Genomic DNA, 26,067 nt, shown 5'->3' on the forward strand with positions numbered 1-26,067 from the left:
ATTAAAAATGAGCCCTCTTTCTAAAAGATCTTCACTGTTGTAGAGCGACAATAAATAAAACCACAACATTATTAGTGGGTGATATTATGTTAATTTTAGTCTTTACCAAAAAAAAAAACCAACAAATACCAGTAATCCAAGAAGTATTCTAAGCTTCAGTAAACTACAGACCACAATGAATTTAAAAATAGAAGGTGGCTTCATCTGAGGCACTATTGTTGCCAGATAAGCAATTCTTCCTCAATTTGAAAAAAGTTTAAAGCCGTTGAAGACAATATGTTGTGATTTGGGCATAGAGCAAAGCCTTTACACAAGGGTGTCCAAAGTCTGGCCCACGATACGTTTTGTACGGCCAGCGCCTGTTGTTTCACAATGTGTTATTTTTGGCCTGTAGATACACAAAAATCATTAATCATACCAATTCTACTTGCATTTAAAAAAAACTTAAGATAGCATTTTCTCACAGATAAGAAAAAAGCCAGTGAGAAAAGTTATAAAAGTGCGTCATAATTGCAAAATCAAATTACCGGTATTGTCCTGAAAAGTATAGCATTCATTTTCTTGCTAGCGAATTCAATGACCGCTTTTGGGACTTTGCAGAAGCTATTCACTTTTTTTGTTCAACCCTGATGAGGCTCCAGTGTAGTGATCTAAAAGTTAATGCGGTCCAGGAGTTACAAGGGTTGCCAAAACACAAAAATCAAACAAAAAAATCTTAGCACTATCAGTTTATCTGTTAAGTTAACTTATGCATTTAGACTCCAACTGCAGGGTGAGACTGTATTTGTTAGAGATAGTGAATAAAAACTGGAAAATATTTAAATTACTGGTACCGTACATTAAAATACCAAACTTTTTTAAATTTATTTTGGTTAGTGCTAGTAAGGCTAGCAGTATTTTTATGTGTAGTGCAGCATTGCTTCACCATGACTTCGGCTGAAAGTGTCTGTTACACTCTCATTCACAGTCCATCTGTTACGGACTCAGAACCTTCCAATGAGATGCAATTAAAAAAAGAAATAGAGCATGGAGATATTAAAATGAAAACTGAAGCATTAAAGAAAGTTATCCTGATGACTTTAAATGGAGAAAAACTAACAGGTAAGTGTCTGTTTTGAAATTAACATTTGTATACAGTATTGGCTAGCCTACTTGAAGTACGTGTCTGTAACTTAATAGTAATGCAATGGGTAGAGCTGCCATATGGAAACCATAACCATTGAGTCTATGTTTCCCTTGCGGGGGAGGGTGACTATTGACTAGTCCTCACACCCATTGGTCGACATTGCCTTACATGCAAGAGTGGGAGCTCCCGGTGTTGGGGTGCTCAGCGAAGGCAAGTCGACCCTTGTGTTCTATCAGAAACAACTTGGGTTTGTGATACCGAAATAGAGAAAAATCCCAAAAGCGGATTAAGCTGTTTCGTCCCAAATAACACCCCATCAGTGTCTGAGGGCTGGGTTTGCCCGAGACACGCAAAGGTAGAGCGCCCTGCATTGTTCTTAATGTCGGGGTCACCAGTGCGGAGGAGGGTCGCTAGTCCTCGCATCCATTGGTTGACGTTGCCTAACATGCGAGAGTGGGAGCTCCTGATGTTGGGTTTTCTCAGTGAAGGCAAGTTGACCCTTGTGTTCTATCAGAAACAACTTAGGTTTGTGGTACCGGAATAGAGCAAAATCCCGAAAGCGGATTAAGCTGTTTCGTGCCACACCCTTAGGTCACTTCAGCACATCCTTCTAAAATTGCCTGTTTTTTAGCTACTTATGACTTATTTGTTTGTCAACAATCAACATTAAACAACAGGTTGTCCGGGAACGGAATGGCCCGTTTCGGCGAGTCCGATTCGGCGAGTCCGATTCGGAGAGTCCGATTCGGAGAGTTCCCTATTCGGAGACAGCTTTTTTCGGAGAGTTCCCTGTTCGGAGATCTTTTGAAAATCCAACAACACCTTCTGTTTAATTAGAGAATTTTGTATTTTATTCCACAATATCGTTTCTTTTGCATTCGGACAAAGAAAAATTAATTGAATTGAAATTTAACGAAAAATAAAAAGCGAATTAAATTTATTTTTGAGCTATTAAATTAAAATGTTTGCTCACATAAAATTGACATGTATCCTGCGTCGCCGTCTGTATGCAAACGAATTTTGGATTTTATTTTTATTTTTTTATAATTTTGATTTTCAAAAAATCTCCAAATAGGGAACTCTCCGAAAAAAGCTGTCTCCGAATAGGGAACTCTCCGAATCGGACTCGCCGAATAGTAGCAGACCCGCCCGGGAAACATCGTGAATCTGGGGTGGTAAAAGGATAGACCCTCGACCCCAGAAGCTCACACAACGACGACGATTAAACAACAGCATGATTGACAACATCATACTTGTCTTTTTGTATATCTGCTTGTGTAGTTCAGTTCACTTTATTTTGTTCTTTTGGTAAATATACAAAACACAAATAATTTGCACAACAAGGATGGCAGCAAAAGACCAAAAGGTCACCAAAGTCAGCTACCACCCAAACATTTAAACAAAGCACCAAAAATTAAGTGTAGTTCAGGATCTCCATCCGAGATCACTTGCAAGTGTTTTTTTTAAAATTAGTTGATGATTCAAAATCTTAATGATTATATTTTTTCATTGCTTCCTGTTGTCTTTTGCATTACAGTTTTGATTGTATATACTGCATATTGTCACAATGAGCACTGAGCAAAACCATATTGTTTCATTTGATGGTTTTTGGGTTAAAATTATTCTGCCTTTGATTTTTCTATTGTGTTGACGTTTTACAATGTATTTGGTTGAATTTTGAGATCAGCAAAAAGCATCTGGCCACGTTTCCATTGCAATAATGCATTCTTTACCCCATAGTTTCATGCTCTAATTCATTTAGTCAAGTTTTGTTTGAACTGAAATTGTACATTGCACACTTTAAGTGACCCTAGGTTTAGTTTTTCCACTTTTGGAATAGGCCTATTTATATTTTAATCCAGATGTGTAACAACATTATTGTGTGCCAAATTTGTTGCATTTTTTGTTTTAACTTTTTTGCTTTGGTTTATGCACACAAATATAGCTCTATTACTTGTAGTTGTGCAAACGCCTTCTGAACTCCAATTTGTATTTAGGTCTTCTCATGACAATCATAAAGTATTTACTTCCATCTGCTGATCATGCCATTAAGAAGCTTCTTCTAATATTTTGGGAAATTTGGCCTAAAACTGATGCACAGGGAAAGTTACGACCTGAGATGATTCTTGTGTGTGATGCATATCGAAAAGTAAGCTATCAGTGCTTTTCCTTGTGTTTTGTTGTGTTGTTTATTGATTTAACAACAACATTGTTATAATTTCATAAAAATGGTATTTTTGTTTTTTTACTTTTTAGGATTTACAACATCCTAATGAATTTATTAGGGGTTCAACTTTGCGGTTCTTGTGCAAGCTTCGTCAATCAGAACTAATCGAACCACTCATGCCTGCCATACGTGCATGTCTAGATCATCGACATAGTTATGTTCGAAGAAATGCTGTGTTGGCCATTTACACTATCTACAAGTAAGTGTTCATGTAACATTTATCAATTCATTGAGTTTGAAACGATCTCATGAAAAGTACGTTGTGTGATCATTAATGTTTTAAATGCAGTTATGAACTTACTGCCTACATGTTGTCTGTCTTCTGTGTGACTGTCCAGCATGATGTCATCAAAATGGAAAACAATTGTGCACTGTGTTTTTCTCCATAAGCCTTTTGCTAAAGCTTGAGTGTGGCTAGTTGATAGGCTAGTAAATATTGAATGGTGAATGGCCACTAATTGCTCATGCTTTTGAATCCAATCAGAAAATTTGACCAACTTATTCCTGATGCTCCGGAATTGATTCATGAATTCTTGGAAGGTGAAAAAGATGCATCGTGTAAGAGAAATGCTTTCATGATGCTGATCCATGCGGATCAGGAAAGGGCATTGGATTATCTCAGCACCTGTATTGACCAGGTAACAATGCAGAACTGTTTGACATTGTTTTTTATTGAGTTAACGAACTTCTCTGCAATAATATATTTATCACTATTAAAAACTTAATAAAAAAGGCGCTATACTAATATTGCTGTAATGCTGTACCCACAAGCTCGGAATGGCTCGTTTCGGCGAGTCCGATTCGGCAAGTCCGATTCGGCTAGTCCGATTCGGCGAGTTCCCTATTCGGCGAGTTCCCTATTCGGCGAGAGCCTTTTTCGGCGAGTGCCCTTTTCGGCGAGTTTTTGAAAGGAAATTATCGGGTACCGTAGCCTATTTATAATTGCCGTTTTTACATCGTTTTAACGTCGCTAAACGTTGAAATCGTGCAGAAAGGAATAAAAATAAAATGTTTGAACTATTAACTGAAAATTCGTCATGTCAGTTCAGTTGTTTTTATTTCTGATCATGATATCAAAAACAATACACATCAACATAGCAAAGGTGTAGAAAAAGGTAGAAGCGACAAAACGTGAAGGGAAATATCAAAAACAATACACGTCAACATAGCAAAGGTAGAAAAAGGTAGAAGCGACAAAACGTGAAGGGAAATATCAAAAACAATACACATCAACGTAGCAAAGGTAGAAGCGACAAAACGCGAACGTTAAAACGTGCTTGAATTCGTCATGTCAGTTCAGTTGTTTTTATTTCTGATCATGATATCAAAAACAATACACGTCAACATAGCAAAGGTGTAGAAAAAGGTAGAAGCAACAAAACGTAAAGGGAAAATAAAAAAAAGAAAATGTTACAAACAAAAAAAATAAATCATGTTTATGTCTATAAGTTAATACTTTTTGAATAGTTAAAAATAAATGATTAGTTTGGATGAACAAATGTGTGGCCTACAGCTTGGATTGAAAGGAAATTATCGGGTACTGTAGCCTAGTTATCCCAGCAAAACTTTGTTCCAAGAACCCAGTTAGCCAACAGTTCATTTTTACATTGTAGTAACAGAATGAAATGGCTAACCAAATGTGTGGCCTATCGTTTTAACATCGCTGAACGTTGAAATCGTGTAGAAAAGGGAACTTTTGCTGACTAGGATACGTTGAAACTGAGAAACATTCACAGAAGCCCTTCGATTTGTTCCAAGAACCCAGTTAGCCTAACAGTTCATTTTTACATTGTAGTATAACAGAATGAAAAGGCTAACCAAATGTGTGGCCTACAGCTTGGATTGAAAGGAAATTATCGGGTGTACCGTAGCCTAGTTATCCCGACCAGCAGAAATTTCCGTTTTTACATCGTTTTAACGTTGAAATCGTGTAAAAAAAGAACTTTTGCTGACTAGGATACGTTGATACATTGCATTTTTAAGATTATGTTTTTCAAACACTGTTTTACTGATGCATACTTTAAACCTTTTGGTTTTGTCATCTTCTCCTTTTGTTGGTGTAAAATTTGTGTGTTTACTTTATCGTTCTCTACATGTTCGCGCCAGCAATGAAAAATAAAATTGAATTGATATTCGAATCCTTAACTATTAGAAAATTCCAAATCCAACGACGCCTTCTGCTTATTTAGAGAATTTTGTATTTTATTCCACAATATCGTTTCTTTTGCATTCCGACAAAGAAAAATAAATGAAAATGAGATTTAGTGAAAAATGTTTGAACTATTAAATTAAAATGTTTGCTCACATATATAATTATTATTACAGTACCGGTATTATTATTTATTTACGTCAGACAAGGCTGTCCATATCCAAAACAAAACAACTAAAAAATACACAAACTGCAAGTGCACAAAGGTCACAGAGAGCCACTTTGGATGTCATCAGTTTAAAATCTCATTAAATAGGCTATCTACTGTTACAAGTTTACATACAATGGTAGTGTTACAAGTTAGAAGAATTTGAAAGTACCGTTATTTACAACGATAAAAACAATCAGAAGACATCAGGTCTGATCAAGCGATTTGAGGAGTGAATGCAACGGATGATTAGGATGATTTAGTCGGGATAACTAGGCTACGGTAACGGTATACCCGATAATTTCCTTTCAATCCAAGCTGTAGTCCACACATTGGGTCTGCTACTATTCGGTGAGTCCGATTCGGTGAGTCCGATTCGGTGAGTCTGATTCGGTGAGTTCCTAACCTCTAACCCCTAACCCTAACTCCTAACCCCTAACTCTAAAACGGCAATGATAATTAGGCCACGGTACCCAATAATTAAAAAAAAAAATTGAAAAAATCCCCCGTTAAGGGATCGGACTCACCGAATCGGGCCATTCCGCACACATTTGGCTAGCCTTTTCATTTTGTTATACTACAATGTAAAAATGAACTGTTAGGCTAACTGGGTTCTTGGAACAAATCGAAGGGCTTCTGTGAATGTTTCTCAGTTTCAACGTATCATAGTCAGCAAAAGTTCCCTTTTCTACACGACTTCAACGTTTAGCGACGTTGAAACGATAGTCCACACATTTGGTTAGCCTTTTCATTCTGTTACTACAATGTAAAAATGAACTGTTAGGCTAACTGGGTTCTTGGAACAAATTTTTGCTGGTTGGGATAACTAGGCTACGGTACCCGGTAATTTCCTTTCAATTCAAGCTGTAGGCCACACATTTGTTGATCCAAAATAATCATTTTAACTATTCAAAAGTACTAACTTATAGACATAAACATGATTTATTTTTTTTGTTTGTAACATTTTCTTTTTTTTATTTTCCGTTCATATCTTAAATTTTTCTGAAGGTGTTGCGACCGTGCGAAATTTCTTTCAACTCAATAACTTACTTCGGTCACAAGCACGTTTTAACGTTCGCGTTTTGTCGCTTCTACCTTTGCTATGTTGACGTGTATTGTTTTTGATAAGATGGTCACAAATAAAAATAACTGAACTGACATGACGAATTTTAATTTAGTAGTTCAAACATTTTATTTTTATTCCTTTCTGCACGATTTCAACGTTTAGCGACGTTAAAACGATGTAAAAACGGCAATTATAATTAGGCTATGGTACCCGATAATTTCATTTCAAAAACTTCAAAAACTCGCCGAAAAAGGCACTCGCCGAAAAAGGCTCTCGCCGAATAGGGAACTCGCCGAATCGGACTCGCCGAATAGTAGCAGACCCCCACAAGCTAGATGTTATTTTGTCACCGTTGAACAATCATTTTCAACTTAAAGGTCACTTCTAAGGTCGAAATATTGAACTACACAACAGTATAAACTTTTGTGCTCTATCGCGAAAACATCATTATGTCTGTAATCTTATTTCTAATTAAACCTGTGAATGATAGACTGGTTGGACCATGAAATCGATGCAGCCACCTTGCACTTTTATGCGCGTTTGTCCAGATAGTTAAACATCTGCCTTTCTGCAATGAGGCAATGTCTTCAGACACTCAATTAGCGTACAAAAAGGCAGGTTTTGGTTGCCAGAATTGCTAGGCAAGTGTATGTAGATTCATGACTTATTTGAGGATACTTTGTGGATTATTCCTTTTTTTAATTTGAATGATGTCAACTTAAACAACAAAACTTAAAACAACGCTGTAGAATAGAACAGGAGCATGCAGAGAAAAGCTGCTAATTTCAATCTTGGTCTGGTGGACAACTGGACATATCGAAGTCTACATGGTGTTGTTGAATTGTAGAGAAGTTGTGAATATTGGTGTTTAAAGTTTAGTTAGGCAAAGTGTTGCCTTGTCAATAGCTGTGATATTGACCTGATAGCAGCAATGCAGGGCGTTACATCACTTCATACCAAATTATGATGAAATATCCAATTCACATTAATTTTAATCCAATTAACAAACAGCGTGTGTTTGTGTTCCAGTTTTTTGTTGTTTTGAAAGCTTGGCTAGAAAATGTTGAAATTGATCGTACTTTTCCTATAAAGCCTACCAAAGCTGTTCTAAACAAAAATTTGTAAAAAGAATTTTGTTTTTCCATAACATGGCATCTTAGCTTCGAACTCAAAACAGCTTCATTTAAATGTGCGCTCCAGACGCACCAATCTCAGTAAGCCTTGTTACATTCTATGTATGTTCTTAAAAAGTCTAACCGTTTTATCAAGGTAATATATGCGTTGTTTAAAACAAAATGTTTTGTTAAAAGCTTTATATACCTATTTTGATTCAAAATTCCTATATTTTGTTACAAAATATGTTTTACAATGAGGAACTTTTGTACCTGCGACAATTTTAAACACCCTTACTGCTCCTAAACTACGACATTGATTCTGTCCAAGAAGTTTTCCGCAATCACCCTTTGTGCACTGACCTTTGTCAATCTTTGCAAATAAATTTCAGCTTCAGAGAAACTACCTTAACCGTGTTTTTTCGATTGCAAGCCTAAGTCACCCTTCGCTTTTAATGAAGGTGATAATCTCAAATTGAAAATAGTGAAACTTTGAATGATCTCATGTTCTCTTCGATCAAGAAGATTGCCGTATTTTACGGACCATAAGGCGCAATTTAAATCCTTTTTTTCCTCATAAATTGATCGTGCGCCTTATAAGCCGGTGCGCCTAATGTATAGATCAAGTAGTGCTTTATTGCCTACAGTCAAAACCAGTACCGATACTATTATTATATAAATAAACCACCGTCTTACACAATAAACTACGGTAAAAGCAACTAGCAACTGTGATATTCACTAGGCCCATTTTTTCTTTTGTTCATTGTACTATTAAAATATTGAGCATTTTTGTTTAATGAGCTTTATACGGTAACCCATACTCCTTAAAATATACTTTGCGTTCTATAGCCCGGTGCGCCTTATGTATGAACAAAAAACTAATCAAAGCAATTTATTGACAGTGCGCCTTATAATCGGGTGCGCTTTATGGTCCATAAAATACGGTAATCCGAAATTTGCGAAATCACACTAAAGCCTGGTCTACACTACAAGCCCGAAAAGCGCAAACGCCTGCATTGTCCAGCCTCGGCTGACTAAAAACTGTCTACACTGGCAAATTTGATCTTGCGACCGTGTGCATTCAAGCGCTAAGAACGTCACTTTCTGCTTGGTTACGTCATCTGGCTGGAAATTCGCCTTCAATTGATTCAAACTTATCAATCAAACGCATCCATCCTTGTACTGTCACAGTGTAATAGGTCAACTGAAAATAATCTAGAATAGTATTGTAGACCTAGAGCTATCCTATAACTTGTACAGTTGAACTCTGCAATCAAGGCAAGGCTAGCAGGTAGGCCAACCCAAGTTTGACCAAAAGCCTGGTGAAGTGCTACCTGAACCTGACCAACAGCTAAAGATAGTTTGAATCCGTCTAAGAGGTAGGACCACCATACTAGCTGGAAGGCCAACTTTAATCATACCAAAAGCCTAGTGAAGTGCCACCTTAACCAAACTAACAGCTAAGTAGGCCTAGCCTATGTAAGACTTTTTTAAACCTAACCTTTTAATTTTTATCTACACACACCAACTAACCTATTAACTGAAACAGAGTACCATCTTTCCAGAAAACTGAAACTGCCTTTCCACCAAAGTCCCACAAAATGCCAAGACCTGAGCTCAAACTAAATTTTGCGCCAGAACCTTGGTCAAGCGAATCTCTCCATAGCGTAAATAAAAGCTCGCGATGACCAGACATTTTCAGGCCGACGGCGGCGCTGTTGCCGAGAGAAGCTTTGTGTTAAATAAACAAAGAATGCGCCACGCTCAGCTCAAAATATTTTGTAGTGTGACCAGGCTTAACGCTGCATGATAACTGTTAAAGTAACCCTAGCTGTGGAAACCCGCCAATAGAATCGCAACCATAAATGCTTGTTTTTGCTACTCAGAAGCAAGACTAACCGAATTGTCAGAAACCTAAGAGATAACTCAGATATTGGCAACACTGATGGCGACCAGGGTCTTACGCTCAAACAATGCGCAATGTATCAGTGATAAAAAGAGTGAGACGTTTTCTACATGCAAGCCATAAACTGAAACCTGTTATTCGGTATTTTGTATTGGGCGTTTCTAATTGTCTGTCACCAAACTGGACAGTATTTTGCTCAATGCTCAAGCAAGACAGTTTTTGTATTATAGGAATAGGATCATACACCAAATTAATTAGAATAGCAGCAGAATAAACCGGGAGCAATTCTTTTAGGCGCAGACAGTTAGGCGCCGGTCAAATAGGCGCGCACACTGTGCCGTCTGGATATTTAGGTGCGGAGCATTGTGGCGCCCGTTCATTTAGGTGCTATCCCTAGTAAAGTCTGCAGATTATATCAGCTTGGCAGGTAGGGCAATGCTTTTCACACAAAATGTTATATTGAACAAAAAAATATGTCATGGCTTTTGTGAGTGAAGCTGCTTGAACCGTCAATGCTTTTTACACAAAATGTTATATTGAACAGAAAAATATATGATATTGTATTTTAATGCGCGTGTTCGGCATTTATTTGTTGTTAGTCCAGGCTTGCGTCGGCGAAAGCTTTATCAATAAATTATTAAAGTTTCCGAACATGACTGAGTTCACTTTTAGTGAGTCAAATAATAACTACGCTAAACATCAGTAAAAAATATACCGCAGCCTATATTCAAGTGGGTGGTAGGCTTGAGTGAAGAGTGACTTAGTTTTCCGTCAAAACCCGACTAGGTTTAATAACGAGCAAAGTCGCACCATTATACTTGCAACTTGTAGCCAGGGTTCATATGCCTTATAGAAATGTATTCATGTAGTAGAGCGTTGTCTCATACGTACTTGCCACACGACCAATCCATCCCGAGTAGAAGTGATTGCGAAAGATAACAGATTAAGTAAAGTTCCATCTGGCTGCAACCTGTGTTCAGGATGCATAGCAAATGTCCTATGGAGATGTGCTAATATCAAGAGTAGTAGAGCGTTGTCTCGTACCTCATCTCCACACGCGCATTAACAAAACAACATATTTTTCTGTTCAATGTAACATTTTGTGTGAAAAGCATTGCCCTACCTGCCAAGTTTATATAATCTGCAGACTTTGCTAGGAATAGCACCTAAATGAACGGGCGCCACAGTGCTCCGCACCTAACTATCCAGACGCCTCAGTGTGCGCGCCTATTTGATCGGCGCCTAACTGTCAGCGCCTAAAAGACGTGGACCCAATAAACCAGTTTACGAGTTACAACTTTAATGAAACTTATTTTTTTACAGGTGAACACATTTAACGACATCCTTCAATTGGTGATTGTGGAGCTTGTGTACAAAGTATGCCACACCAATCCAAATGAGAGAGCGCGGTTTATCAGATGTATTTACAATTTACTTCAATCGTCTAGTCAGGCTGTAAGATACGAAGCAGCTGGAACGCTTGTCACTCTGTCCAATGCACCTACAGCTATTAGGTAAGCTTCGTATATAACAGACAGTTCGTCTCATTGATTGTTTGCACCTTTTGTTGGTCAAAAGTCCTGTTTTTTTGTCCAGTGAGTTATTTTCTTGAGAAATTTCGTGAGCATCCCGATAGAAAACTCAGCATATGAACTATTGCTAACATTATTTTTATGTTGAACCCAGAAACTCATATCACTTATTCTTTCCAAATTAAAATAAGACGTCCAGCTGAAAAATGACAAATTAAATACTTCGAAAACATGTTTCATACTAGGCTATTAGTTTATTGTTTTGTATTCGATAGACAAAAGACATAGAGCAATATTTTAATGCTTCACATGATTTCTAAAAACATAGTGCACTTTCTGATTTGTTCTATGCATGTTTATTTATTTTTTGTCTGTCCCTTACAAAGTTGTGCAATATCTACTTAGAATTCTTTTTTTATTCCGTACCATTTAGTTTTAGTTGCAGTTTTAGCATAATGAAAATTGAACTCGGAAAATCACTTTATTGCATAGATTTATATGTTTGCAGACATGGCGATAGATTGCGATTGTGCATACTGCATACAATCATACATGCAAGTGATAATATTAACCTAATCAGGAAAAGTGTGGTAAATTTTAAAAGGGTTTGCAAAGTTTTATCAATAGTGCGCCTAAGGGTGTTCAATTTCGATTATTTGAATATTCGAAATTCAATTTATTTTCGATTTTCGAATTTCGATTTCGAATATCACAACTATTCACCAAACTGCAAAATGTGATTTTATTGAAAGAAACGACATGAAAATTCGCTAGAAAACGCAAAAAAAAGCCATGAAAATTTGCGAAAAAAGAACACAAAATAACGGAGCAAGTCTTTTAGGCGCTGACAGTTAGGCGCTGGTCTAATAGGCGCGCACACTGTGGCGTCTGGATATTTAGGTGCGGAGCACTGTGGCGCCCGTTCATTTAGGTGCTATTCCTAGTAAAGTCTGTAGATTGTATTAGCTTGGCAGCCTGCCAGAAAATTCTATCATGGCTTCAGTGAGTGAAGCTGCTAAAACCGGCAATGCTTTTCACACAAAATGTTACATTGAACAGAAAAATATATTGTTGTTTTATTGATTTATTATTGTTTTATTTGTTGTTAGTCCAGGTTTGCTTTGGTGAAAGCTTTATCAATAAATTATTATTGAAGCTTCCGAACATTATTGAGTTCATTTTTAGTTAACTCTTTCGCGACCACGGACATATACACACGTCTTGGGATTTTGCCATGATGACCAAGGAAGTATCCCTACGTCCAAGGTTAAAAGGTAGCCTATTTCAAGCAAAAAAAATAATGTAAATGATGGCAGATCCATTGTCTTTGCCTGTCCTTTTTTGGCTAATTAAAAAAAAATATTTTGGCGGTGCAGTTATCAGATGAGGACTTCTTAAAGATGTGGACACAGTGGATTTTTTTTCTTTCACTCATTGGAATTGGCAGTCAAAACTGGCTAGGCAACCCCTTACTTTGGAATTTCTCGATCAAAAAGACTGTAGGCTAAATTACGTAAACTTTTTGCTTAAAATTTTCCAAATTTCTCCATAATCATTCTGCTGTACTTCCTAAAGCATTGCGCGCAGAAACGAAGTAAATTTTTTCTCATGTGCAGAATTGTTTTGGCATTCGATTAAACTACATATATTTTCATATTATTGTATCATGCTTGGGTAGTAAAAATTATAATGAAGTACACTTTTCTGCCAATTTTTAATTTTTTAAAAAATTAGAAAAAATACCTTTTGGAAAATTGCTAGTTGTACATAGAATGTTTTAAATTTTATTGCAAAGCTTTGCATCTTCGGATAGCTGAAGATGTATGCTTTCATTTGATGTCAAGATTGTGCGTCTACGTCGATCACATGACATGTTTTTACCGCGTAAATACAACAGATTTGTGTGAAAAATGTCTGGTAATTTAGATTAAATATAAATTACTTCTGTTCGGGATGGATTGGCCATGTGACGAGAACGCGTAAGACGCTCTACTACTGTTCACACGAATACATTTCTACAGGGCATATAGGCTACACCTTGGCTACAAGTTGCAAGCATAATGGTGAGACTTCGCTCGTTATTAAACCTAGTCCGGGTTTTGACGGAAAACTAAGTTACTCTTCACTCAAGCCTACCGCCCGCTTGAGAACAGCCTACGGTACATTTTTTACCGATGTTTAGTTGTTATTTGACCTAACTAAAAGTGAACTCAATCTCATACATTTTCGGAAACTTGAATAATTTATTGATAAAGCTTTCGCCGGCGCAAACCTGGACTAACAACAAATAAATGCTGAACACGCGCATTAAAAAAAACAACATATTTTTCTGTTCAATATAACATTTTATGTGAAAATCATTGCCGGTTTAAGCAGCTTCACTCACGGAAGCCATAACATATTTTTCTGTTCAATATAACATTTTGTGTGAAAAGCATTTCCGGTTCAAGCAGCTTCACCCATATATTTTTCTGTGTAATATAACATTTTGTGTGAAAAGGCATTGCCAGTTTAGGCAACTTCACTCACTGAAGCCATGACCAACAACGCACACGCATTAACAAAACAATATATTTTCCTGTTCAATATAATATTTTGTGTGAAAAGCATTGCCCTACGCCCCTACCTGCCAAGCTGATACAATCTACAGACTTTACTAGGAATAGCACCTAAATGAACGGGCGCCACAGTGCTCCGCACCTAAATATCCAGACGCCACAGTGTGCGCGCCTATTAGACCAGCGCCTAACTGTCAGCGCCTAAAAGACGTGGATCCAAAATAACGTCTACAGCTCCAGGCTCATGTTGGTGTTTATGAACACAAGCTGATCGACATGGTCACCCGTCAGTCGGGATCTCAGTTTCGTGACGGTCAGGCCAGCTTTTGAAAACGATCGCTCCGCTGGAGCCGAGGTCGCTGGGATCCCAAACACTTCAAGTTCATTTTCACAGCGGGCGATTCAATGCCGCGACATTTCACTGCAGAGTGCAGAGGTTTCGACTCGAAAGCGACATCGAGTATGTTTGCAAGCGCATAAAGCTAAACGCACGCTCCGTCTACGTAGCAAATTATGTTGTTTTTGGGTGCATTCAACATCTGATGACATTGAATCGACACAAAATGGTAGCTTTTTGCTATGTCCCAGGCAGCAAATCAGTCATTTTTAGATTGATTCAAAGTCTGCAGACATTAAATCATTGTAAAAATGACAGATTTTGTTGTCTGGTGTTGGATTGTAGCATCGCAACTCGTTCTAGTGATTATTTATCACAAAGCTGTTGCGGTTTGCATTCAAAAAGTGTTTTCCTGCTGCCGATCGCTAGTTCATCTATTGTTTTATGTATCAATACAGCATAAAAAGTTGCCCCCACACAGAAATATGCGTGGGGGCCTCGCCCCCCCTTGGCAAAATCTCAACATGCTCGAGCAACAGCTACAATTATAATGATTTTGCCCATTTAAATTTTTTCGGGCCCCCCTAAAAAAATTTGCCCCCCCCCCCCCTTGCTCTGCGGTCTGGCTACGGCCCTGCCCCCACGGCTTAGGCGCCTATGGATTCGGTAAAAAATGGATAAAATTGCGACAAAGCTCACCCTACACTTTCTGCTATTGCACAACCTAGCTATCTTCATTCTTGAGAAATTTGTGAAATTTGGCATTAAAAATGCCAACCTGGCATCCTTGGCTGTTGGACCCGCGAGAGCGTGTGATAGTCACGTGATCGACGATGCGCATGCGTCGAAGTCTTTTTTCGCTTGCAAAATGCGACAAGACAGATTTCGCGCCACTCGCGTTACTTTCAACCGCGTTCAGCCGAAAGGGCGGCTATAATTTCGAATATGTCCGATACGAAAAACGAATTTCGAATATCACCTTAATCGAAATCGAATCGAAAATTGAAATTGAACACCCCTAAGTGCGCCTTTTCAGAGCTGCAGCACAATGTTATATCGAGCTGATTGTCAAAGAAGCCGACAACAATGTCAAGTTGATTGTCTTGGATCGCCTGATTGAACTGAAGGAGCATCCCCAACACGAGAAAGTTTTGCAGGTTTGTCTTTAAACTGACCCACAAATATGGCTGGTTTTGACTCCTGGTATGCTCGTTCAAAATGAAAAGTTACAATTTCATGTAATATCCCAGGCAGAAACGTGGGAACGAATTTCACTTGTGATTTTCTTTCTAAGCAAATGTATTATGCAATATATTTATGTGTTTCTTTTTCTGGTGTGCTTTCACAGGTGCTGTTTACTTTCCCGAGTAAGATATACGATTATATTTATTAGTCTGAAATTAATGTTATAATATTCTTGAAAAAAAAAATCATTTGAAAGTAAAAGGTCCAGCTATACCTACCAGTTTTGTATATAAGTTCATCTTTTCTACGGTATGTTGTCGTTTAAATCATCATAATTCTTATTAAAATCTCAAGTATAACTTTCTAATTTCTAACATTTCGTTTGTAAACTCTACTATCATTAATTGTTTATTTGTTTTGGACCACTTGAAATTTTCTCACTTTTGTTGCATAAAATTGAAAATAAAACCAAGGTTTTGAATTGATTTCTACGCCTTGAAACGTTTATCTTGAAGAATGCTTGCCTTAGAACGTCGTGATGTCAATTTTAATAGTTGTTGTTGGCACATTAAATTTTGAATCTCTTTTATTTGTGTTCTGAATGTGAACATCGTATTATTGTTCAGGAATTAGTCATGGACATTCTGCGTGCACTGGCGTCACCCGACCTCGAAGTGCGCCAAAAAACCCTTGACCTCGCTTTAGATCTCGTATCTTCCCGAAATGTGGAAGATCTCATTAAGTTCTTAGAAAAGGAGGTAGGCTATGTGTAGCTTTGTTTGGGCTACTGATTTACGCTGTCGCTATACTGTGATATTTGTTACAAGAAGTACTTTTGAACAATAAGAAGATCATCTAGATATGCTTACATCTTTGTATTGATATGTCTTGCAACTACTCACGATAATGTTCTTCGACGAACTCATGGTCTTACCTTGTTCATTGCCGTCAGGTCGTTAAATCCACGAGCACACAAGGTCATGACAACACAGACAAGTATCGACAACTGCTGGTCAAGACAATGCATTCTTGCACAGTCAAGTTCCCCGACATTGCGGCTAATGTTATACCAGTGGTGAGATATTATTGGTACTTTTACATGGTTTTACTATAACAGACCAAAGTAAGAGAATTGCTTCTTTGTATAAATTAATGCCACTAAAATGCGTCTTCCTCTATTAACATGTTGAAGTGACACATAATGAACTAATAAGTTATGAGCTTCAAGAAAAGTGCTGATGCAAATATTCGTTATTTTTAAGTAAAGTTAATGACATGACCTATATTGAAACCAACAAACTCATTTCAGTAAAGTAGGCTTTAATAAACTTAAAACGTGATTATCCTGCAATTGAAAACTAGCTTTAAAGAATGTTAACAGAAAGTATTAAATGACAAACTAAAACAAGACTCTACTTAAACTGCCAATTGCACTGCTACACTGAACTGAAAACTAAAGAATGGAACCAACATGAAAGAAAACAAGAGAAGCCAAGCCAGGCAATCGGCAAACTCACACTGCGCTGTCGGCAAGAGAGATGTGGTGCGTGGCGACACGCGCTACACCACAGTTAATACTTGTAATTTTCTAAGTTAAATTTCTTTATGGCATCTGATGAACGTTTCTGCTGCTTCTTAACTGTAACCCATAATAGAGACGTTTATAATATCAGCAATGGGTCATCGCGTTACTGTAGTACAAGCTGTCCACCAGATGAAGGACTTATTGAGCTACTGGGGGCAAACCTATCGCTCTTTAAATCTCGACCATAGTTACGAAGAGAACTATTCACAGTTGATGGAGTTTCTTAGCGACAGTGAAGAGCTGGCGGCTGGTGACGTTCTTGTGTTCGTTCGCGAAGCTGTCCACAGATACGAAAACCACAAGGCTTTGATTCTCGATAAACTTCTAACTGTATTCCCCACCATAAGAGTGCCAAAGTACGTTTTGCTTATTTCTTTAATATTCAACTAAGTAGACTTGAATAGGATATTTTGTGAAGCAGTTGCATTGTTGCATTCCAAGAAAAGAACCAGCTTAACTGTATGATTTCAAACAATATTGTGTGATTTTTTATTTTGTTGAATTAAGAATCATAACTCATGCACAACCAATGGGCTGTAATGTGATTTTGTTACTGCATTCATCGCGGCAATGTTAGTACATTTGTATGAAGGCGCAGTCGGGTATATTATTACCGCCAAATCGATTTTCTTAATTTTTGATGGCGCTGTTGCTGAATAAAACATGGGTGTAGGAAATCATCTGGCAACCCTGATCTAACTTGTGCTTTAGGTATATCGGTATATCTAAAGTTCGGTTGATTTGTATCATTTTTGGAAATATTTCATCAACTCATATTACAGGATCGTTAAAGGAGTTTTGTGGATACTGGGGGAGTATTGCGAGGGGACCACATTCATACTCCGCTTTGCGACCGAGATCATGAAATCAATCGGTGATCTTCCGATCGTAGAGAGCGAACTGAAGCTCGCTGTTGGAGAGAGCGAAGAAAAGAGCCAGGAAGAAGGAAAGAGCGAAAAGGTTTGTTTATTACTTTTGGTGAGCCCAGTGATCAGATCAACTCACCAACGTGGACGTGTCAAATCACCACCACAATACTTGACATTAGAACGTAATGTTCCTTCTTGATTGATAAGTTCGATTTTTTTTTTTGTGGCTATACATCGACCGCAGAAGAAAATTGAATTAAAGGAGACAATATTTCAGATGTTGTTGTGCTTTCTTAAAATAAAGACCTCCGATTCTTACTGTTAAAGCAGTCATTCACTTTGCTGTTATAGATAGCAGACCTGAACTGCTGTTTCCGAAATACTTGTATCAGCGCTGCGCATTTGCTTTGAATTAGCATGAAAAAAATTTACAAGAAATTATCTTCTTTCAGGCGACAGCAGCCCGCCGCGTCACAGAGATGGGCACATACGTCACCCAGTCCGCTTTCAGCGTAGTGGACAAGAAGAAAAGTGGGAAGGTAACCAGGCCTCCTCTCCGCCAGTTCTTCATGGATGGCGACTTCTCCTTGGCCGGGTCCTTAGCTACGGCTCTCACCAAACAAGCCCTCCGGTTTTTAGAGAACTGCAAAGACCCTCGAAAACAAAACGTAAAATGCATTTTTATATATTTTGCATTGCTTTTTATTTTAGTTTGCAGAACACATTATTATTTTGTGTAAACTATGATTAGTGAAAATGAGCTAAGGTTTCCCTGATATTGGTGCCCTTTTCTTTACAATTCTGATATTACTCCAATAGTTTGTACATGCCGCATGAAAGTCATTTCTAAAATGTTTTGTGTAAAAACCACTTGATTTGGTATAAAAACGTTAGAAAACGCTATCTATGTTTCATTAATCAGATCCTACACTCGACAGCCCTGATTCAAGTTTCCACTGGTACTGCTAATAAAAACATAACAATTCTATTGCCTCCATAACTTTCCTTTTATAAGTCGACGCTGGTTTCTGGTAGCGTAGATTAGTGGTTTCTGATTTTTTTTATTGTAAGACTTTTTACAACAATCATTATTATCAGACCTGTAGACCCCTACTTACCTAAAACCATTGAAGTTTAAACTAATCCTATTCTACTTTTCTACCACATGTGCTAATTGCTGCTAGTTGATGCTAGTTGAATTTAATGAACGTGAAAACTGAGTCAAACTATCGGTTGTATAAATTATAGCAAATATACCAGCATCAAGAAAATCACACGCCCTTGAGTATATTTTAAGAGGATCCACAAGCCTTAGTGGAGCAACTTTTGGCTAAGACCATGTCTGTTGAATGCTTAACAGCAAGCGTTACTTCAGCATATCTTTTAATCATTTTGGTAACTGCTGATTGGAGAATATAACTTTTTAGCTTATTCACGCACCATCTCACATTATCATGTTGAGTAGATTCCATAAAGTCATCAAGAATCTACAAAGCAGTATGCAAAATTCGTTAGCCACTAAACTTTTCTTTTCTTTCAGTCTTTCAAAGCGCAGTGCATGCTGATCCTGTCGAGCACTTTGCATCTCGGTCAGTCTGGTCTCCCAACTAAGCCAATCACAGACGACGAGGTTGACAGGATCGGATCTTGCTTAAAGGTGATCGTTAGTTTCAATATGTAACTTACCGGTCGCTTTCTTGTAAACTCTCAAACAAGGAGTTAATATAACGACATACTATCTTGAAAATAAAAGCAAACAAGAATCTGAAACCAAGTTTTACTATTATTTCTATAAAGATATCGTACACTTTACTTTACCCTGTCATATTCAGTCCTTTAAAATAACTTGTTCAAATCGAAAAACTGAAATCAGTCATTTTTGCTACGTGTGACGCTACATATTTTAAGGAGTTGCTGATTTTTTTTTCACTTGTTGAGCATTTAAGAGATTGCTTTGCTGTGAAAATATCTTAAACCAAAGTGATGAAAGCAATTTAGCGATACTATTCCAATAACAGTATTAGAATTTCATGCTTGGCATCCCACTACAGGTTGTATTGAAAATCTATTAGTGCTGCTGCAGTAGCTACCAAGTGCCACTGGTTTCGTCGGCATTGGGAAAGTGAATTGTGCAATGAAAACAAAGAAAGAGCAAACCGGCCATTCTTGTAGTCGTACCATTTGTGCGTAACGTCAAAAGTAGTGGTACCATTTTTGCGTAACGTCAAAAGTTGATGCAAGCGACGAACGTTATCTCACATTGACAATCTTCGTGTGATCAGGTGCTCTCCGACCCCAACCAGGCCATGTGCGACATATTTGTAGGAAAGTGCAGGGCTTCCCTCTCCAATCTTCTCGATACTAAAGCTGAGAAGGAAGCTATTAAGAGGAAGGCCGCGGAGAAAGACAGAGTATTGAACGCAATACAGGTAGGTGGCTGTCGGTATCTCTTGTTGCTTTACCCTAAGACCAGTGTTTCTCAAACTTTCCACGTAGTGGTGCACTAAAAGAAAATAAATAAAACAAAACTTTTGCGACACACTTACTGCAAAACATAGTTGTTTTAAAAAAAATTGTGCAAATTTTAAAAGGCAAATACTATAATATTATCAGTTAACCGTATCAAATGGATAGTGTACATTAAAGTTTCAAAGACTCACTTGCATATCAATTTGCAATACTAATACGGCCTTCAATTTGAGGAATGTTGTCTTAGTTTACAAGATCGAAGTTTTTATGAGCAAGATTCAACTACTAGACCAAGCGATTGTTGCACAAACTTTGAAATTACATGAGTCAATTTTTTCAAAAACTTTCCAGTAAAACGGACTGGACCTGGTAGATGTTGTGTCGAAAAAAAATCGCTTTCTGCATGAGTGGACTCTTGAAACTAACTATTAAATTATTTTGTAACTGGTCATACTGAGACCCACGGTTAAAGTCTGCATCTGTCAAGCATTCAAACCGTGCGTGTAACTGCTTGTCCGTCTTTGTTCGTAGATCAATTTCATTTCTTGAATATTGGTAATCCTTTAGCTGTATTTCACAAACTTCCATGTAAAAACACATCGTGTGAAGGTTTCGCAACCTATAGTCTTTCCTTCATGTGATGTTCTCAGTATAAAACCTGAGCATTCTGTCAGGCTGACGACCCAATCAACTTCGTCCAACTCCATGCCAAAGCAGAGTCTGGTTCACTGGAGGATCAGTTCGAGCTCAGTCTGAGCGCTGCTGTGGGAACGCTTGCTCAGAAGAAAGAGGCCAGGGACCCGTCAACATCGAAACTGAGCAAGGTCAGTCGGGTCTTTAATAACGTCTTTAATATTAGTCTTTAATAACGTTTTTAATGGTCTTTGATTGTTCGCGATGGAAGCTTCCAGATTTGTTTTACAAGCGCAAGTGCAGCTTGTTTTGTTGGAATTTGTCAGCAAAGCAAGGTCTTGCGTTGCGCTGAAACCAGCTACTTTCAAGCGGGGTCTATTTCAAAACTTCGGCTGTCAACGAGAGAAATGATGTGGTCTGTGGATCTGTTTTTTTCTTTTCTAGTTTGAATGCTTAAATAATTTGTATGTCCATTTCATAAATGGCTATTACTTAAAAGATACGCTTATGAACTATCATTCAAACGTAAGTTGCAGTTGCGCATGTACTTCAATCAGTATTCTGCATTTAGTCAGCAATGGATAAACAAAACTCACTCCATAAATGCGGTAATTAATCGAAAGAAATCGACAGGCGTCTCTATGCCATCTTGTTGAATTGTTTCACTTGCTATGAAGGCCTTGGCTAGACCTCGTTGCTGTAAAATTGTCTTCAAAATTGTTCATATGCTTGTTTTTTTTTTTTTTCTGTTCTTCCTTTCTTCTTTTTTGTGTCAATTTGCTATTTAAAAACGCAATATTTTCTTTCATGTAACTGTTTGGATGAGAGAGTGCAGACTCGACGATCTCCTACGCCTTCAGGGCTACAGTCTTTCGCACTCTCTCATTGGATGCACAGTTGCACACTGTACGTTTTTGTTTTATGTACGTTTCGCATCCAAACAAAAAAAAATGACCATCCATCCATGTAATCATCTTTCCAGGTAACCCAACTAACAGGCTTCTCCGACCCCGTCTATGCTGAGGCGTACGTTCATATGAACCAGTACGACATCGTCCTGGATGTGCTTGTTGTCAATCAAACGTCAGACACGCTGCAGAACTGCACCTTGGAATTGGCTACTCTGGGTACGCACGCATGACAGGTCGATTTGAATAAAATGTTGTAATAGTCAGAAGAACATGTTTTGATAACAAGACAAAACACAGCAGTGTTTGGCGAAAACAATGATCCGTGTCATTAAATGCGAAATCCATGATAAAATTATTAAAGTTGATACCAAGTCATCTGTTTCGTCATGAAAATGCTGCAAGCATGTCCACAATTTGAAACCATTCATTTATCCACTCAGCGATTTCATGGACAGCGACTTATGAAACAACTGCTAATGGTATCCCCACAAGTCAAGCAGAAAATCAGCGTTTTTACGTTGGTTAACGTTTGCAGACGTTGAATCAATGCAAAAAGACTGATTTACAGGCTGGATGCTGACCTTATACCACATTCTTTAAACAGGAGATCTTAAGCTTGTTGAAAAGCCCAGTCCTCTAATCCTGGCGCCCCACGACTTTGCCAACATCAAGGCCAGTGTGAAAGTGACCTCTACCGAGAACGGGATCATATTTGGTAACATTGTCTATGACGTCACCGGCGCAGCTAGCGACCGCAACTGTGTCGTACTCAACGACATCCATATCGACATCATGGACTATATACAACCTGCCACTTGCACTGACGCCGAATTCAGGTGAGCTAGGATTGGCTCAGTGGATAGGTTACTCGCCTATGAGTCAGCAGAGTTTGGTTCGACGCTCTCTCGGGTTGTACCACAGCTTCATAATATTACTGCTGATCCCAATTTTACTTTTACTCAGCATCGGAGAAGCTAGCTTTTAATGTTGGTGTGCTTAGATGCGTATCTAAAGTTGCGCTTCAGAGATTAGATTCAATGTCTTTCCAGTTGATCCAAAGTTTGATTTGTCTCTAGGGTATGACGTTTTGCTGTCAGTTCCATATTTGGACGCAGCGACTTAACTCTCAGATCTCTTTCCAGGAAAATGTGGGCGGAATTTGAATGGGAAAACAAGGTCGCTGTGAACACCAACATAGCTGACCTAATGGAATATTTACAACATATATTGAACTGTACAAACATGAAGTGCCTTACTCCAGAAAAGGTACAGTACTTTTCACTTTATTTAAGTCAAAGGTTGTTAACTCGATCTTTATGCCGAACTTGCAGAAAACTGAGAAAGAAAAGCTCGCAAATTATGTGCGAACGACAATATGAAGCTTATTCTGAGCTATCTGAAACTTACCCTGGTTATGCGCGATAAACTTTACTGCTTCAAAACCTATTGTGGACGACCGGTTACTTTATGTCGCAAGTGTTGATTCCAAACTACTGGTACAAATTAGTTACGTAAGTTCACAGGTAGCAGTTAAAAATTGATGATGCAGAGCAAAACGTAATCGTCATTGATTCAGTTGGATCCGACTCCATATCACTTACTATTTCCTTTAATCAAAATAACTTTTTTTTGCATTGATGCGCAATACTTACTGCATATACTACAACTACATCTCTTGACCATTAAAGAAACAAGCGTTACTTCTGATCTTGGGAGAACAAGTTTCCTTAGCGAGGTTTACATCGTTTTCAATGGTATGCGTGATTGAAGCAATGTAAGATAGGCAACCTTTCCAATAATTTGTTCTATCATTTTCAGGCGCTCGGTGGAACATCCGGGTTCCTTGCTGCCAATCTGTTCGCAAAGTCAATGTTTGGTGAAAGTGCTTTAGCGAACTTGAGCGTGGAGAAACCGGCTGGGAAAGGTCCAGACGCGCCTGTCGCCGGTCACGTGCGAATAAGAGCCAAAAGCCAAGTAGGTGTTTTCAAAGCAAAACCTGTCATAGATCGAAAAAACGGGTTTTAGAGTCTGAGAAAGATTTGATCACCATACGATATTTATCTTTTCACCAACATCCCTATTCCTTTTCTCCAAACTTTAAATTTAACTCAATGGTAAAAACTGTTTTCAGCGACTTTATTACCGCCGTGTAATTAACCTGCTGCTTTTCAGGGAATGGCTTTGAGTTTGGGCGACAAGATCACGCAATCGCAGAAGAAAACGAAGAAGTAGTCATTGCGATGTACAACATTTAAGAACATATAGAAAGCCTTACAAGAAGACTTTTAGTTGTTATATTCCTATTAATATTTTATTTGTTTGCATCATAAATTTGCTATCGAGTTTATATTTTCCTCAAACTAATCACCGGTTCAGCTAAACCGGACCTTAAGCGTTTTCCACATTTTTGTCGTTGAAAAACGTTTTTAAAACATGTAACCATTGATCTACATCACACCCTGGCAATACGTTGAGTTATTACCCAATACTCAACTTATACCAAGTGGCAATAGCCTCAGTGCCTCACTGTTCACGAAAAAATATTTTGTGGTGTTAAATCTCATCACATTTACGTAAAAAGTATGAAAAGAAGCAAATTGTACAAAGTGCAAGATTTTTTTTTTATCGCGGTGGATGTTGAGTTCCTATAATTCTTCACAAGGAATATTATCATTGGTCAGAACAGAGCACTCGCTATGTTGACAAGAATCCGTTCTGTGCCTGCCTAATGCATTTGTGCGAATCTAAAGCTTACGGCACAACAAACCAAGACCGATTTTTATGACCCTTGGTGCTCAGAACAACTTGATGGTTTTATGCGCGCCCATGCAGAAGAATGTTTTCAGTCAATAGACAGTCTTCACATTGATTCAACATCTCGAAAGCGTTTTCCAACTTGCAATATCTCGACGTTTCGTTGCAAGTACGAGGAAATTATTTTTTAATTTTAATGTATTTGAAATTTATGTATTTTTTTTCAAACCAGCGTTTTAAACTGCCAATCTTGTCCAAAGACCTTTGACATGGTCACTGAAGTGTCAAAAACCACACCCAGCTTGTTTACTGATTAATTCCACGTCACACCAGGTGATGCAGCCAGATATAGAAGACAACCGCTACCTACTTCATTTGTCACCCTGTTGCTAAAACCTTTTAAGCCAGGTACGTTGCATCAATTGCAATGAGTAGTAACGCAATGCCCCCTAGTACACAGAACCAATTGTTGCTACACACCTTAACCTTGGTTTAAAATGACACTGTTGAGACAAAAAAATGCACTTCAAGAAATTTATTTCTGTACTGGTATCACCTTTCGTTAGACGTTGATTAAAAGCAACAACAAAATTTAAGTTTTGTTCCAATTTGCTAAAATGCAATAGTTTTACGTTCTAGATTTTATTAACAGTGGAAGTATGCTGCTGCGTATTTTAGCCCTTGTGTTACTATGTTGTGTAGTAGAAAGAATAAAATGGTGAAACTGATTTAACATTGTTGAAATATGGCAAATACAGATTTATGGGTTTGTGCCAATTTTTAAAAGTTTGGACGTGTCATTGGCCACATGCTGGAGCATTCTGCTTATCACACTGCTTTTTGACATCGAACTACTGCAGCGAATATTGAAAGGTTTGCAGGAACAGACGAGCTATGTGGCAGGGTTTCAGGCAATGAAAATACTCTGGCCCTAATTTTATCAAACTGATACACATTTCCTTTCCATCACGTCCATCAGTGTCCTTAATATGACTGACTTTGAGACAATAATATACATGAGAAGTTTTCAACCTGTGGTATTATTGCCACTATGATGACATTTTCTTCTATTCTTTGTTGATCTTACCAACCTAGCTGCTTGTTTGGACTGGGAAGCCTGCTGGGAAGCAGAAGGATCGAGCTTGGTAGACAGACTAATACGCTAACCAGAAGCCAAATAGATTTCAAAACACCGTGAGAATAGGCTACAGTAACTAAGAGTCCGACTTTTCGCTGTCGCTTCTCGTTGTAGCATTTTAAAAACAGAGGACGTTATTTCGATGTTAGGACAGATAAAGTTCAAGCAAAAAGATACAAGCTTTCAGCAAATAATTTATTGAAATCCTGTGGTCGAAAAAAAATGTTTAATACGTAAGTTTATTTCAATTTTAAACTAAAACTTTTACGAAAAGTCACTTAATTTGATAACCTGAGGAAATA

General features: G+C 38.0%; 1 protein-coding gene across 1 annotated transcript; it reads left to right on the top strand.

Annotated features, from left to right (window-relative positions):
• The first annotated feature begins 886 nt into the window (after positions 1-886).
• On the top strand, positions 887-25,371 carry LOC145782704 (coatomer subunit beta-like). Its single transcript, XM_082594456.1, has 19 exons — positions 887-1,101; positions 3,124-3,275; positions 3,383-3,552; positions 3,838-3,991; positions 11,118-11,308; positions 15,258-15,378; positions 16,033-16,164; positions 16,359-16,481; positions 17,202-17,347; positions 17,774-17,951; positions 18,313-18,528; positions 19,401-19,517; positions 20,143-20,289; positions 21,004-21,153; positions 21,945-22,089; positions 22,478-22,709; positions 23,016-23,139; positions 23,692-23,847; positions 24,046-25,371. The coding sequence occupies exons 1-19, from the start codon at positions 927-929 to the stop codon at positions 24,103-24,105; spliced, it is 2,889 nt and encodes a 962-aa protein (XP_082450582.1). The 5' UTR covers positions 887-926; the 3' UTR covers positions 24,106-25,371.
• The last annotated feature ends 696 nt before the right edge of the window (positions 25,372-26,067 follow it).

This window comes from Aplidium turbinatum, chromosome 14 (assembly GCF_918807975.1).
Source record: "Aplidium turbinatum chromosome 14, kaAplTurb1.1, whole genome shotgun sequence".
In the NCBI taxonomy this organism is placed as follows: domain Eukaryota; kingdom Metazoa; phylum Chordata; class Ascidiacea; order Aplousobranchia; family Polyclinidae; genus Aplidium; species Aplidium turbinatum.

Excerpts from the sequence above, each read along its gene's own strand:
- LOC145782704 (XM_082594456.1), top strand. The coding sequence starts at position 927 with ATGACTTCGGCTGAAAGTGTCTGTTACACTCTCATTCACAGTCCATCT. Across the intron at positions 3,276-3,382 it reads TGTGTGATGCATATCGAAAA|GATTTACAACATCCTAATGA; the intron begins GTAAGCTATCAG and ends TTTACTTTTTAG. Across the intron at positions 23,848-24,045 it reads GAATAAGAGCCAAAAGCCAA|GGAATGGCTTTGAGTTTGGG; the intron begins GTAGGTGTTTTC and ends GCTGCTTTTCAG.